Consider the following 12,353-nt stretch of genomic DNA (forward strand, 5'->3'; position numbering starts at 1 on the left):
ACTCTGCTGGGGCTTCTTAACACATTCCTGTAATCAGTCATCCCTCTTTGGATGTCTGGTTCCCTTTTGAGGCCAAGCTCCTTATTCATTTTTAGGTTTGTCTTCTCCCTATCTCACCTTCTCCCTCCCACCTACCCTTAGTAGGATGTAAAGCATGCAACATATTTTAGTAAACACTTATTCTATTTTATTTGTTTGTTTTGTTTTGTGTTAAGACAGGGTCTTGATCTGTCTACCAGGCTGGAGTGCAGCAACCTCCTAGGCTCAAGTGATCCTCCTGCCTCAGCCTTCTGTGTAGCTGGGACCACAGGTGTACACTACTATGCTCAGCTAATTTTGTTTTTGATTTTTTGTAGAGATGGGCTCTCAGTTTGTTGCCGAGGCCAGTCTTGAACTCCTGGGCTCAAACGATCCTCCCACCTTAGCTTCCTAAAGTGCTGAGATTATAGGCATGAGCCTCTATGCCCAGCCATAAACATTTGTTGGTTGATTGAATAACCTTTCCTCTTAACCCTGTAGTCCTTAAATGAAAGTTATGAATTTCCCCCAGTCTGACTAGGAGTGAGTTCCTAGCATTGTTTGTGGAGGAAGTTTAAGAAGACTTCTTCAGAACTCACCAAGCATGAAGTCAGTGTGCTGACTCTGAGGTCATCAGAGAGGTCTGAGGTCCCTAGGCATGCCTGACTGTGGGGGTTGCACCCCTCCTCCCGCCATCCTCTTTCTGCTGTGGTTTCTTACCTGGTGTTTGAGGAAGCATTTACTAGGTTGTTGGACTTTTCTGAGTCTCCAGGCAATAGGACCTGCACTCATTTCGTGGAAGTTGGGCAAGTCCGAGGACCGATGGTAAGGGAGGTTCGCCTGGCTCTGTCAGAAGTGTGTTGATTTGTTGTTGTTGATACTGAAGGGAAATCATTAATGAAATGTCCCTAGACACTGCTTCTTCGTACTGGCTGGTTCCTGAAAAGAACAGAGAGCAGTGTCACCCTCTCTTGAACATGAGCTCAATTACTCACTCTCACCTTTGTGTATTATCACTTCTTTGCAGGACATTGTCAACACCTCTGGCCGCTTCTTCATCATCAACAAGGAAAATTACACTGAGTTGAACATTGTGAACCTGCAGATCACAGAAGACCCTGGCGAGTATGAATGTAACGCCACCAACGCCATTGGCTCCGCCTCTGTTGTCACTGTCCTCAGGGTGCGGAGCCACCTGGCCCCACTCTGGCCTTTCTTGGGAATTCTGGCTGAAATTATCATCCTTGTGGTGATCATTGTTGTGTATGAGAAGAGGAAGAGGCCAGATGAGGTTCCTGACGGTAAGGGCATCCCTACAAAATAGCTGTACTGTTGGGGTTGGTTCCTTCGGGTGGTTTCCAAGTACCCAAAGAGGACTATAGGGATGTTGGGATTCAATCCCTAAAGGAAAGAAGGAAAATTCTTATACCAGTTTCTAACCTACCCCCTACCCGTAAGATTTTTTTTTCTTTCTTTCTTTTTTTTTTTTTTGCATTAGCCATCTAGAGCTGTCCTTAGCTCTCTCCCTCTGTTTGGGTGTTTTCCAAACCCTAGTCCCATCTGCCTTTCAGGCCCCATGCGGTGAATGGGCAGCTGTCAGTCTCTTTGTTCAGCTCTGTCCTCCTTCAATACAGATCATCAGGCAGATTGAGCTTGAGGAGAATCCAAGTCAAGCCTAGAAGCCACCCCAAGATCGCAGGCCACCTGGCCTTTCAGGCAGATTTAAGGTACCTAACTGGTTGTCACATGGTTGCCTGGTGTAGCCCCTATAGGTAACTGCCCCAGCCCAGTCAGACTGTTCTCAGGAAAGCCATTGGAACGAGCCAACATTTGGTTCCTTGGTTGGTCCCTTTGATAGGTTTCCGAGGCTCTCTACTGGATGGCTTTCCATCTGTGTCTCACAGACAAAGGAGAGTCTGATGTATCCACCCATCTAGTTTAAGACAGAGATAGCAAAGGCGGAACAAATGGAGTCCATGCCCCGAGGCTATGCCCTCAAGCTGACCTAGGGTCAGAGAAGGGAGGAGATGGTAGCAGCAGAACCACAGCACACCATTAAGCACTAGAAAGAGCAAGAGCTGAAATTGTAGGTTATTGGATATGCCTAGAGTCAGAAAAGCCTTGGGAAATTGTTGGTGATAGATTTTTTTGCCTCTCACCCTGTGAAGGGGGAAGCTGCTGATGGAGACTTCTATCTGCAGTACTTCAGGTTCGCAGCTGGCTCCCCATCCCCACCCTATAACATGACCAGCGTAAAGAAATTAATTGGCCAACTGTTACCACCACTAATCTGTCCCTGGCTAGACTAGACAGATGGGTGTGCCCCTGGGCTCAGTGGCAGCCAACCTGGGGTAATGGTGGGGTTGCCAGCTGTAGTCCAGCTGTTCTGGGGCCTGTGTTTGTGCACCTGTGGTGCTGTATCCTGCTCCACAGCTGGCTGTCCAGTGGAGAATACAAAGTGACGTCTGGTGCCCCCTCAGAAAGAGTGTGGCTCCAGAGGCATGCCATTGGCTTTAGACTCTCTGGGAGGACATGTTTGAGAGCAACAGCCCCTTCCCCATCTTTTTCTTTCTTCTCAGCAGTTCTAAATCTCTCTGCCTGCAGTAAGTAGAGTGAGTGGCTGGTGAGGAGGTTTGTTGATGACACTGACAGTATCTGGTGACTCCTTCCAGGTGTGCACTCAGCAGTGAGCTGGGCAGAGGCATGGGAGGGACGTTGGCTAGGAGCAGATGGCCTCTGTAAATGAGTCTCTAGTTTCCTGCAACCTGGGAGTGTCCCCAGGAGCTTTACTTTCCTACTTTATGAAGTGAACCTGCTTTCTTTGGGATTTCATGTACTCTTAATGCTTTTTTCCTCCAGATATTTCTCTTTCCTGCCACATATTAGCACTCCCAAGGCAAGAGTGCACCTTTGTTTAGATCTGGGAGTAAAGGGAAAGAGTTGTCTGTCTCTCGTGTGTTTTCAGCTTGGCTTTGTGGGATCAGTCATGCCTCATTCCTGAAAAGGGCCTTTTTATCCCCACAGTATGCTTTTCCTTTGCCAATACCACCTTCCTCAGCCTGCCCTTTGGAAAGGTTGAGAAGCTGAAAAGTCAGGTAACAGAAGGCATAGATGGGCTTCAGAACCTGATTTTTAAATGTTAAGGCAAGGCTGGCCGCCACTGGTGAGAGTGACGCAGCAGCCTATAAGAAGTCACTGCGCTTACAAGGTTGCTATCACAGTGCATGTGGCAGGTTAGATTTGAGAAATGGTTAGGATTGTTCTGTTGGACAAGTGCAGACACCTGCCCAGGGAAGCAGCTCTCTTTTTTTAAGAGTTCCTTGGTTATTGAATTCAAATGGGGGACCAGTTTGTTATAGGAGACATCTGTGGCCAGCAAATCTGAACAGCTTCCTGGAAATACATCTTTTAAACTAAGTTATTATAGACAGTGAACGAATCCTACCCGTAAAAGAGATGACGGCAGGGTAAGTGCAAAGTAAAACCTCCTTGCTCTAGTCTCTTGGGAGAATATTGTAATGAAAGCAGCGTTTACTTCGTTGTTGCATTGGGGTGAAAAATCTGAGATGCTGGAATAATCGCAATGTTTGCCTTCTCTCTTTCCCTTCCTGCCAGCCAGTGAGGGCCAGGCTCCACTCTCCATCTTCACACCCTGCCCTTGCTCCAGCATTTCCATTCTGTTTTTCTCCTCTGTCTCTTTCTCTCTTTCTCTCAAATTCCTCCCTGCTTCCACCCCTGCCCGCTTTTCTTCTCCTTTCCTGGAAGTAATCATTAAACAAAAGAAAAAGTTGAATGTTCTTTGGTGAGTTTTCCTTCTTCTCTGCCTTTTCCTTCTTTAGCCAGTTCCCCTCAACCCCTGTGCACTCCATAGGAAGGACAAACTTACCTGTCTGCTTTCTTCCCATGCGCTCCTCCCCAAATTTTCATTTAGATATATACATACACTCCTTTTTGGAATAAATGAAGAGGTACATTATATTTGACACAAACTTGGGAGTGTTAGAGGTGATTAAGTGTTTACCTATCAGATAACCATCTGTGGCTCTGTGTTGGATTTTTTTATACCATTAGGAAAATGGGGATTTTTTATAGGCCTGGCATACTTCTCCTTTGCCAACTAGCACTTTATTATCAAGATACACCCATGGCTCATTTCAGACTCACTGAACTTTTTTTATGTGAAGGCACAGTCTTCATATTTTGGGCAGTCTGTGAGTTCTTGGTAACTCATCCCCTTACTACAAAAGCACTAAGTGAACAATACAAAAGTATAAAAGTACAAATTTCAACTTACATAGTTCAGTTTATGTTTCACTAGAAAATCAAATATTACTTTAGATTTCTCACATTGAAAATGCTTAGGATTGAGGTTTAGCTGCTTCCTTTAAAAAAAAAAAAAAAGAAAGCCCCATGTCTTTTTTCTTGATCTACTGGAGTATTCTCAGGCCATTTCCTACATGAAAGTTCCCACCTGCGTCCCGTTAGTCCCCTGTATGGTCTCTTTGAGGATCAGTGCCCACTACGTTGTCTTCTAGGTGGATTAATCTACAGATCACCTTTACCTTCAGTATTTTCGGGAACAGGTGAATCATGGAGTCAAATAAGAGCTTTTTTTGTTCACTTTACTCACCACTTGACTGTATTCCCTGAAAATGTTAAATGATAATTCTCTAAAAAGATCAGGTCAAGCTGTCAGCCTCTAGCCTTCCATCCATGTCACAGCTGGGCACCTGCTTGGGTGTGCCTTCTGTGTTGGTGTCCTGCCGACTGCACTCCAGGAGCAGTCAGCATGTGCTCTCAAGTCTCCCCTCCCCAGGCCCTGGAGGAATGAATGGGGGAGTCAACCCACTTAGTTGCTGAGGCCTTCAGTTCTTCTGGATATTTTAGTGACCTCACAGACAGCAAATTAAAACAGGAGCTGATTTAAGAAAAGTGCAGGCACCAAAAAAGAACTTTCTGTTTTTACATTGGGATAATTGTTATAAGCAAGTCAAAGGGACTCTCTTCAAGTTACTGATGGAGAAGATATTTGAGGCTTTTTGGGGGGCCATTTTTAGTGGCTCTGATATATCCAAGCTCTTTTAGACACTTTAGAATGAAGAGCTGTTCTAATGTTCCAAAATCTATTAGTTGGTCAAAACATTTGGTAGCATGTGAAGCTTTATACAGGCTAGGGATATTGGAAAAGAAATGTGACTTTTAAAATGACACCTAAAACATGCATTCAGTGTCTAGTCTGTTATCTAGGGGCCATCTGTCAATAACAAGTTACCTTATGGAGAAAATGCAATAGAACCAAACAAGGAAGGAAATAGGAAGTAACTCTTAGTCTCTCTTCGGTTTAATGCTAACCTGCTAAGGTCAGGCAAAATTTAAGTGAATTTAGAAACCATAAAACCTTCTAGTGAGATGAATGCAGTGACAAAGGACCTTTGACTAGAGAGTCAGCTCTTCATTATTCGGACTTTAAAGCCATCTTTTTGGAGGTGATATTGTATTAGGCAGTCTGGTATTTACTAGACCTTGCAGAGCACCCCTTCTAGATGAGGCGGATATAGGGGGAGCGAGAGCTGTGGTCCATTCAGTTGGGAAGATGGAACATGCAGATAAATGAGTGTGTGCTACAGCTCCACCGGGAACTTCACTGTCATAAGGTGGATTCCAGAAGCATCTTGTTTCCATTCTCCCCCAAGTCCTCTTCCTCTCATCCAGCCAGTGGCTGTAATACTGAGGTGGAGAGAACAGTCATTGTTTAAGCTGGCTATCTTTTGGCCTGAGGGTTTGGGGTATGTTGATATTTGTCGGTTACTATGACTTCTTTTTTTTCCCCCCTCAATTGCATCAAACCCTTAAAACATGGTGGTAAGTGAGCGATATGCATGCTTTTGGAGTTTGTTTAATCTCCGCTTCAGTCTATACGATGCACAGTTCATAATGTTAACACTTTTCTTCAAGTTTACTTCATTCACTTTCACAACTAATTTGGATTTCAGTTTGCTGTTTAATCCTCATTTACTTTGATTTTTGTATCTTTTTCTGTAATTCTGTTCTTTCCCTCTCCCCTGACTTCCCTGTTAGGGGTCAAGTCGTTTGTCTGACCTGTAGGGGAGAGTGGTGCTGCAGATAGTGATTCAGTCCAGGAGAGTGGGGAGACATGAGGCTCTTTTGTTTGTCAGTGTGAAAGTGGATTTGGGGAGACAGATGAAGGGGGCTCCTGGGATTTTCCCCCTTGTGAATCTCAGCTGCTCCCACTTGCAGGCATGGCAGCTACGCCGGAGGCACTGTCGCTAAAACACCTCCATGCAACCCTTTGCATGTTACCAGCTTGTTGGGCTGGAAAGTGACATTACTAATCAGACACCAGGGAATACCCACACTCCAAAAGGAAAAACAGCCCGTGGTGTGAGGTGCTTGGGTTGGTGCCTACAGTGTCATGCTTTGAAAAGATTAGCCTGGCTATTGCGATTCTCCCTCCCCTGCTTTTTATTTTAAATTTGGGAGTAGATTGGTGTATTCTTGATTCGGCTATCTTGCATTAGAATTTTGTATTTTCGAGTGCACAGCCAGAGCACTAAAAATATTCCAAGTTTGCTCCTGTGTCTTTTCATTTAAATCCCCAAAGTGCTTAGTTCCTAGCATGTAGCTGAGCTGACTTGGCCGGGATGCTGAGCATTAGGATGTTGTGAGGGGAGAATTTAGGCTGGGCTTGTGTGTCTTAGTACCTGGTATGTCTTTGTATCTCTCCACTGCATACACAGCACACAGATGTCTTGGGTGTCCTTAAGTCTTAGTTTGTTCTCTGTACCTGTTTGATAGTGTATACTGTTGTTAGTAGTGGACTCCTGTGGACACTAGTGTGTCGCTAGCCTATTGTTTTGGCTGATGAGTCATTGGTTTGTGGTTAGTTCTTTTTTTTGAAATCCTTTTTTGCTCCAGTCACTGTGTGTGCTGGCGGTGGCTTTGCCTCTCCGTTGCCTCGAAGGAACAGGTGGAGCAATGTCTCCCTCTGACAGACATTACTCCCGACGTGTGCTCCTGCAGATGCCTACACTGAGACTGTAATCTCCATAACTGCTTCATGTGCACCAAGCCCCCTTGTGGAATCCTGCTGAGTTTTTCTAGAAGCCTTCAGTGAAATCAAACTGTTCTGAATCATTTAGTCCACCTGACTTTTGTATAATAAAAACAAACTAAGAGCACTTACTTGTTCCCTTCCCCTTGTGGGCCTTTTTAAAACATTCTGTCTCTGTGAATGTATATCTCTGCTTAAAGGGGATCAAGTTGCACTTAGTTGAAACACGAAAGACTTATAAATCAGAACCATAAAGTATCAATTTAAGAAGGCTTAAACTCATATAATGTCGGCTTTTTGATTTTAAAAAAGTTATCTCATGGCTCCCCTGGGTTTGGCTTCTGGTTTTGGCCAGGGCACAAGAGTGAGCCTGTCTTTCTGAAGTCTTTTCTAGAGGGATGTCACCACTGTTCAGCTCTCCTTGGTGTGTCACAGAACATCCTCTGGTATACATACACTTGTTGCTGGCATAGCCCAGCATGGCTGACCCAATTTAGGTTGAACTGTTGTGGTTGCCTCTTCTCAATCTCATTCTCCAGACTAAAGACTTCTAAAGATTACAAAACAGCAAGAAAAACAGAGTGCCCTTTGGGGAAGTGAGGATGTGTGGCTAAATGTACAGATTGTACACATCCATTCACATTGCAGGATTGAGCCAAAACTGCATGCATTCACCACAAGAAAACAAACAGCAGGATTTTACAACTGAAATGTTGGTTTGTCTTCTCATCTATTTAAGAGTGAACCACTGGAACTTGGGGACAAGATGAGTATAACAATGTTGCAGCCTATCTGTCCGCTACAGTTGCAGTTTTTCATGACAAGCATTCAAAGTGTTAACTAAAACCATTGAAACAACATACCTGCCATTTAAACTTGAATCTAGAAATAATAACTCCATGAGTGTTTTGCACCTCCAGATGGAATGGCCTTTAATAAATGCTGTGAGTAGCCATGATTGCCACTTGCAGTTTGCTATTCTGTTAATCCTTATGCAGAATCTAACAGTTTTCTTCTTTCTTCTCTTATCTCTCATGGATTTTTAAAAAACTGAACACCATGTAGATGATGAACCAGCTGGACCAATGTAAGTACTTTATTGGACATTGATTGAACAGTATCTGATTGAATTATGTTGTGTTTGCAGTTTAATCAAATGGAGTAGCTAAGATTGGAGGGGAAGACAGTGAGTGGAAATGAAGGTTGCAGTGTTGTAGATTTCTTAGCTTGACACAGATCTGACTAAAAACAACTTGATTCTCGGGATAGGCTATGCAGTCTTGTTTTCAGTGGCCATACAAAGTGGAATACCATGCAAAAAACTTTTTTTTCAAATTTTGCATATTCGATATGCTTAAAATGTGGGGGAAATGGCCAGTATATCTGAGGCTGCCCGTTTTGTCAATGTTAAAACATTTCTGATCCCAAGCATTTCAGATGAGGAATATTCAACCTGTAGCTACTTAAGGAATGTTTTTTAATGCACTCATACTGTCACAAAATTGCTCACTACAGCAGGGATGGCAGTAAAAAAGTCCCTGTATTTCCATGTGTTACACTTTCAAAGGTTGTTATTGACCAAGTTTAACTCGTGTAATGCAATTTGAGGCTGGACTGTAGCCTGGATAAACCGTCTAGCCCCATTAACAATTGCTGGTATCCAAGAGAGAGGGTACTGCAGGTATGGAATCAATCTAAGCTGAGCAGAATCTCCTAGAGTTGGACTAAAGAGTGAGAAGCAGACAAACAGCACCCAAATTTGTTAAGTACCAGAGGGCCCAGCACTGCCAGCTTATGATTACCTCTTTTTTTTTTTTTTTTTGAGACAGTCTTGCTCTGTCACCCAGGCTGGAGTGCAGTGGTGCAATCTCGGCTCACTGCAAGCTCCGCCTCCCGGGTTAACGCCATTCTCCTGCCTCAGCCTCCCGAGTAGCTGGGACTACAGGCGCCTGTCACCACTGCTGGCCAATCTTTTGTATTTTTAGTAGAGACGGGGTTTCACCGTGTTAGCCTGGATGGTCTCGATCTCCTGACCTCATGATCCACCCGCCTCGGCCTCCCAAAGTGCTGGGACTACAGGCGTGAGCCACCGCACCCGGCCATGATTACCTTTTATCAGTTGAGAAGGGACAGTGGTGTTGTGTTCAGTGGAGAAAAGTTTTACATGTTCTCACCTGTATAGTAATTATAGTTCAGAAATCAAAGGGAAAGTACTTGTCTGCCTTGGGGGTCAAAAGGGATAAAATCAGGTATATACAGGTTGAGTCTACCTACTGCCAAAATCCATAATCTGAAATGCTTCAAAATCCGAAGTTTTTTTGTGTGCTCACTTGATGCTCAAAGGAAATGCTCATTGGAGCATTTTGAATTTTGGGTTTTCAGATTAGGGATGCTGAACTGGTAAGTGTAATGCAAATATTCTAAAATCTAAAAAATTCAAAATCTGAAACATTTATGATCCCAAGCATTTCAGATGAGGGATACTTCACCTGTAGCTACTTAATGAATGTTTTTTTAATGCACTCATATTGTGCCACAAAATTTCTTACAACACCAGGGATGGCAGTAAGTGAATTTCCATGTGTTGTACTTTCAAAAGTTATTGACTGAGTTTAACTCATGTAATGCAATTTTTCCTCCAAAGGAAAACCAACTCTACCAACAATCACAAAGATAAAAACTTGCGCCAGAGAAACACAAATTAAGTACTGCTTACAATGTAAGTATGGCCTTCTTTAGCAGTTTTTAAAATTATATTCAAATGAATGTACTTCTGTTGACCTTTTTACAACTTCCTCAGTAATTGGTGTTATGTTGTAAAATCTTTTAATTCATTTCAGAGCAGCTGATAATGATGAAGCCAGTTCTGTCTGCCCAGTTTAGGGACTGGAAAGGAACATTTTTCAGCTGTGTTTTTTGTTGTTGTTTGGATTTTTTAACATGGAGTCTCACTCTATTGCCCAGGCTGCAGTGCAGTGGCATGATCTTGGCTCACTGCAACCTCCGCCTCCTGGGTTCAAGCAGTTCTCCTGCCGCAGCCTCCTAAGTAGCTGGGATTCCAGGTGCCCACCACCCCACACCCAGCTAAATTTTGTATTTTTAGTAGAGACAGGGTTTCATCATGTTGGCCAGGGTGGTCTTGAACTCCTGACCTCAAGTGATCCGCCTGCCTCAGCCTCCTGGAAGTGCTGGGATTACAGGCGTGAGCCACTGCGCTCTGCCATCAGGTGCATTGTCACATGTTTATATAAATGCCATTTCAGAAGACGTTTTAAAATAAGTACTTTTCCACATTATATCTTTACAAAGAGGTGAAATTGTCACCTTCTTAGGTGGATTATTCCCAGAGGCCTGCTAGTCTTACCTCACATGTAGGGAAGACAAGAACGGTGGCCAGGCAGCAGCAGGGCCAGAATGTCATCTTGTTAGGCACATGGAGATCAGAATTTCACACCACATCCTTGAGTATGCTGTTTGAACCAAAGCTTTGTGTGGCACTCGGTGTAGTTGTGAGTGACAGTGCATATTCCCTTTATAATTTCCAAATACATATTTCTTTACAGATCTTTAGGTTCCTGAAACTGGTGGCAACATGACCTGCTAAATTTTCTGCTTGGACCTCTTTGGTTCTCTCCCCTTTCAAGTGAGCAACACCACAATGACTGTCTAAAGCATGCCTTATTTAGCCTCTCCTGTAAGGGTGATCTAGCCAGGTACATTTTAAACAATGCTTCAGTGTAGAAGGTGTAAACTATTTTGGGCTTGATGTGCTGTGAATGTTGCTTTTTTTCCTTTGTTAAAATATTTAAATAGAAGTGAAAAGGTCCTCTGAGGATCAGATCATGCATGCGCCATTTTTTACTTAATGCAGCTGTTAAATTGGCAAAGCTCTAAAATGCACTGCTGCCATCTAGTGATACATTTTTGTAAAGTACAGCAAAACCTACAGATATATACAGTATATAAATATATATATATATATTTATATTTTTGGGGGTGGGAGAAATCCAAAATAAAGTAAATGCTTGTTTCATTTTTAAGCTGCTGATATTCATTCCTTATTGTATGTTGTCATGAGGAAATTGTGCAGTTCTGGTACATAAAGATGAGTAATATAAACTGAAATCTATAATTTTAAGGGCTTAACCTGTGACTTTAATAAGCTGGAACAGTCCACTGAATGGGTATAATGAATTGCAGTATATACGTATGATTGCTTTTTAAGTGATTATCTTTTCTTTTGTTAAGTCATGTAAATTCATAAATCCTTTTGCACTGATGTGTTGAACCTTATTCTTGTACATTCAATCAAGGCAAACTTTTATAATTTTTCTTTTGTTTCCAATGACCTTGAAATGTTATAGCATGGTGATATTCTATGCAACTATAGTTATACTTTTTGGTTTGACACTGTATTTTTTCACATTGATTTACTGGTTGATGATAGATTTTATAACCTAACAGGGTTCTCATGCGGTGCGTAACTGTAGATGCATGTACTTGTGTTTTGTGTAATTATTGAAGTGCAATGATGTATAAAAGTGGATTCACCTGTTTTTAAAAATAAAACATTGATAAAAGGTGTTTGGAATAATGCTTTTTATTCTAATATCTTTAATTTTAGGAGGAAGCATTTTTCAATACTTTGAAGTTCCTTAGTTATATATGTATACAGAGCATTAATTTCTCAACCCCGCCAGCTTTTTAAGTTCCTTTTCTACGTCTTCCACAAATGCTGGGAAATTCTGATCCATAAGGCACAAACGCAGGAAGGGGCCTAACTCTTCTGCACCCCATGCAGATTGTTCATAGATGCGGGGCAGCTCCTCCGAGGCCAGAAGAGTCTGCAGGGATACCAGAAAAGTAGTTACAGATTACAGGTCAGCAATACCTGGCTAATAGAACACAGGCAAATAGTGCTTTAAGGAAAGATTAGAGAAATACACACCAAAAAAAATAGTATTAATTAGCCTTACAGGCTTCCTTTATGTAGTTTTACTGTTACACTTACAATTTTGTATATTAATATGTTTTCTGAATACACATAGCATGTGAGATAATCTTGTTGCCTTAAGAATTTCAAATATACTGATGAGATGTTTGCAAAGTTGAGATTCTACTTTAATGAAGAAGACTGTGCTGATAACCTGTGGATTGAAAATAAACCTGTCAATGAATGAGCTCCACTAGCTTAGTTCATCTTCCCCACAGCATAGGTGGCAGAGTGGATGTGAGCAGTCTACTATGTGCTAGCTGCATTCTG

The 12,353-nt window shown here is 42.5% G+C and overlaps 2 protein-coding genes across 8 annotated transcripts in view; one reads left to right on the forward strand and one right to left on the reverse strand.

Annotated features, from left to right (window-relative positions):
* The window catches only part of NPTN (neuroplastin), a 73,831-nt gene extending 62,157 nt beyond the window's left edge, over positions 1–11,674 (forward strand). For 3 of the 6 annotated variants that reach the window (XM_033189448.1, XM_033189452.1, XM_033189446.1), the window contains 4 exons: positions 1,046–1,319; positions 8,168–8,177; positions 9,735–9,809; positions 10,654–11,674. In XM_033189448.1, the coding sequence (XP_033045339.1) occupies positions 1,046–1,319; positions 8,168–8,177; positions 9,735–9,795 (345 nt within the window). In that variant the 3' untranslated portion in view covers positions 9,796–9,809; positions 10,654–11,674. Of the gene's footprint in view, positions 1–1,045; positions 1,320–8,155; positions 8,178–9,734; positions 9,810–10,653 lie in introns of all 6 variants that reach the window. The other 3 variants (XM_033189447.1, XM_033189451.1, XM_033189445.1) reach the window with 1 other exon arrangement.
* A 6-nt stretch (positions 11,675–11,680) lies between these two features.
* REC114 (REC114 meiotic recombination protein) overlaps positions 11,681–12,353 on the reverse strand; it is a 137,212-nt gene continuing 136,539 nt past the window's right edge. Inside the window, exons 6-7 of one of the 2 annotated variants that reach the window (XM_033189453.1) lie at positions 12,102–12,237; positions 11,774–11,934 (exon numbers count right to left, since the gene is read on the reverse strand). In XM_033189453.1, coding sequence (XP_033045344.1) covers positions 11,897–11,934; positions 12,102–12,237 — 174 coding nt within the window. In that variant the 3' untranslated portion in view covers positions 11,774–11,896. Of the gene's footprint in view, positions 11,935–12,101; positions 12,238–12,353 lie in introns of both variants that reach the window. The other variant, XM_033189456.1, reaches the window with a different exon arrangement.

Source organism: Trachypithecus francoisi, unplaced genomic scaffold (genome assembly GCF_009764315.1).
Source record: "Trachypithecus francoisi isolate TF-2019V2 unplaced genomic scaffold, Tfra_2.0 Lachesis_group3, whole genome shotgun sequence".
NCBI classification, from domain to species: domain Eukaryota; kingdom Metazoa; phylum Chordata; class Mammalia; order Primates; family Cercopithecidae; genus Trachypithecus; species Trachypithecus francoisi.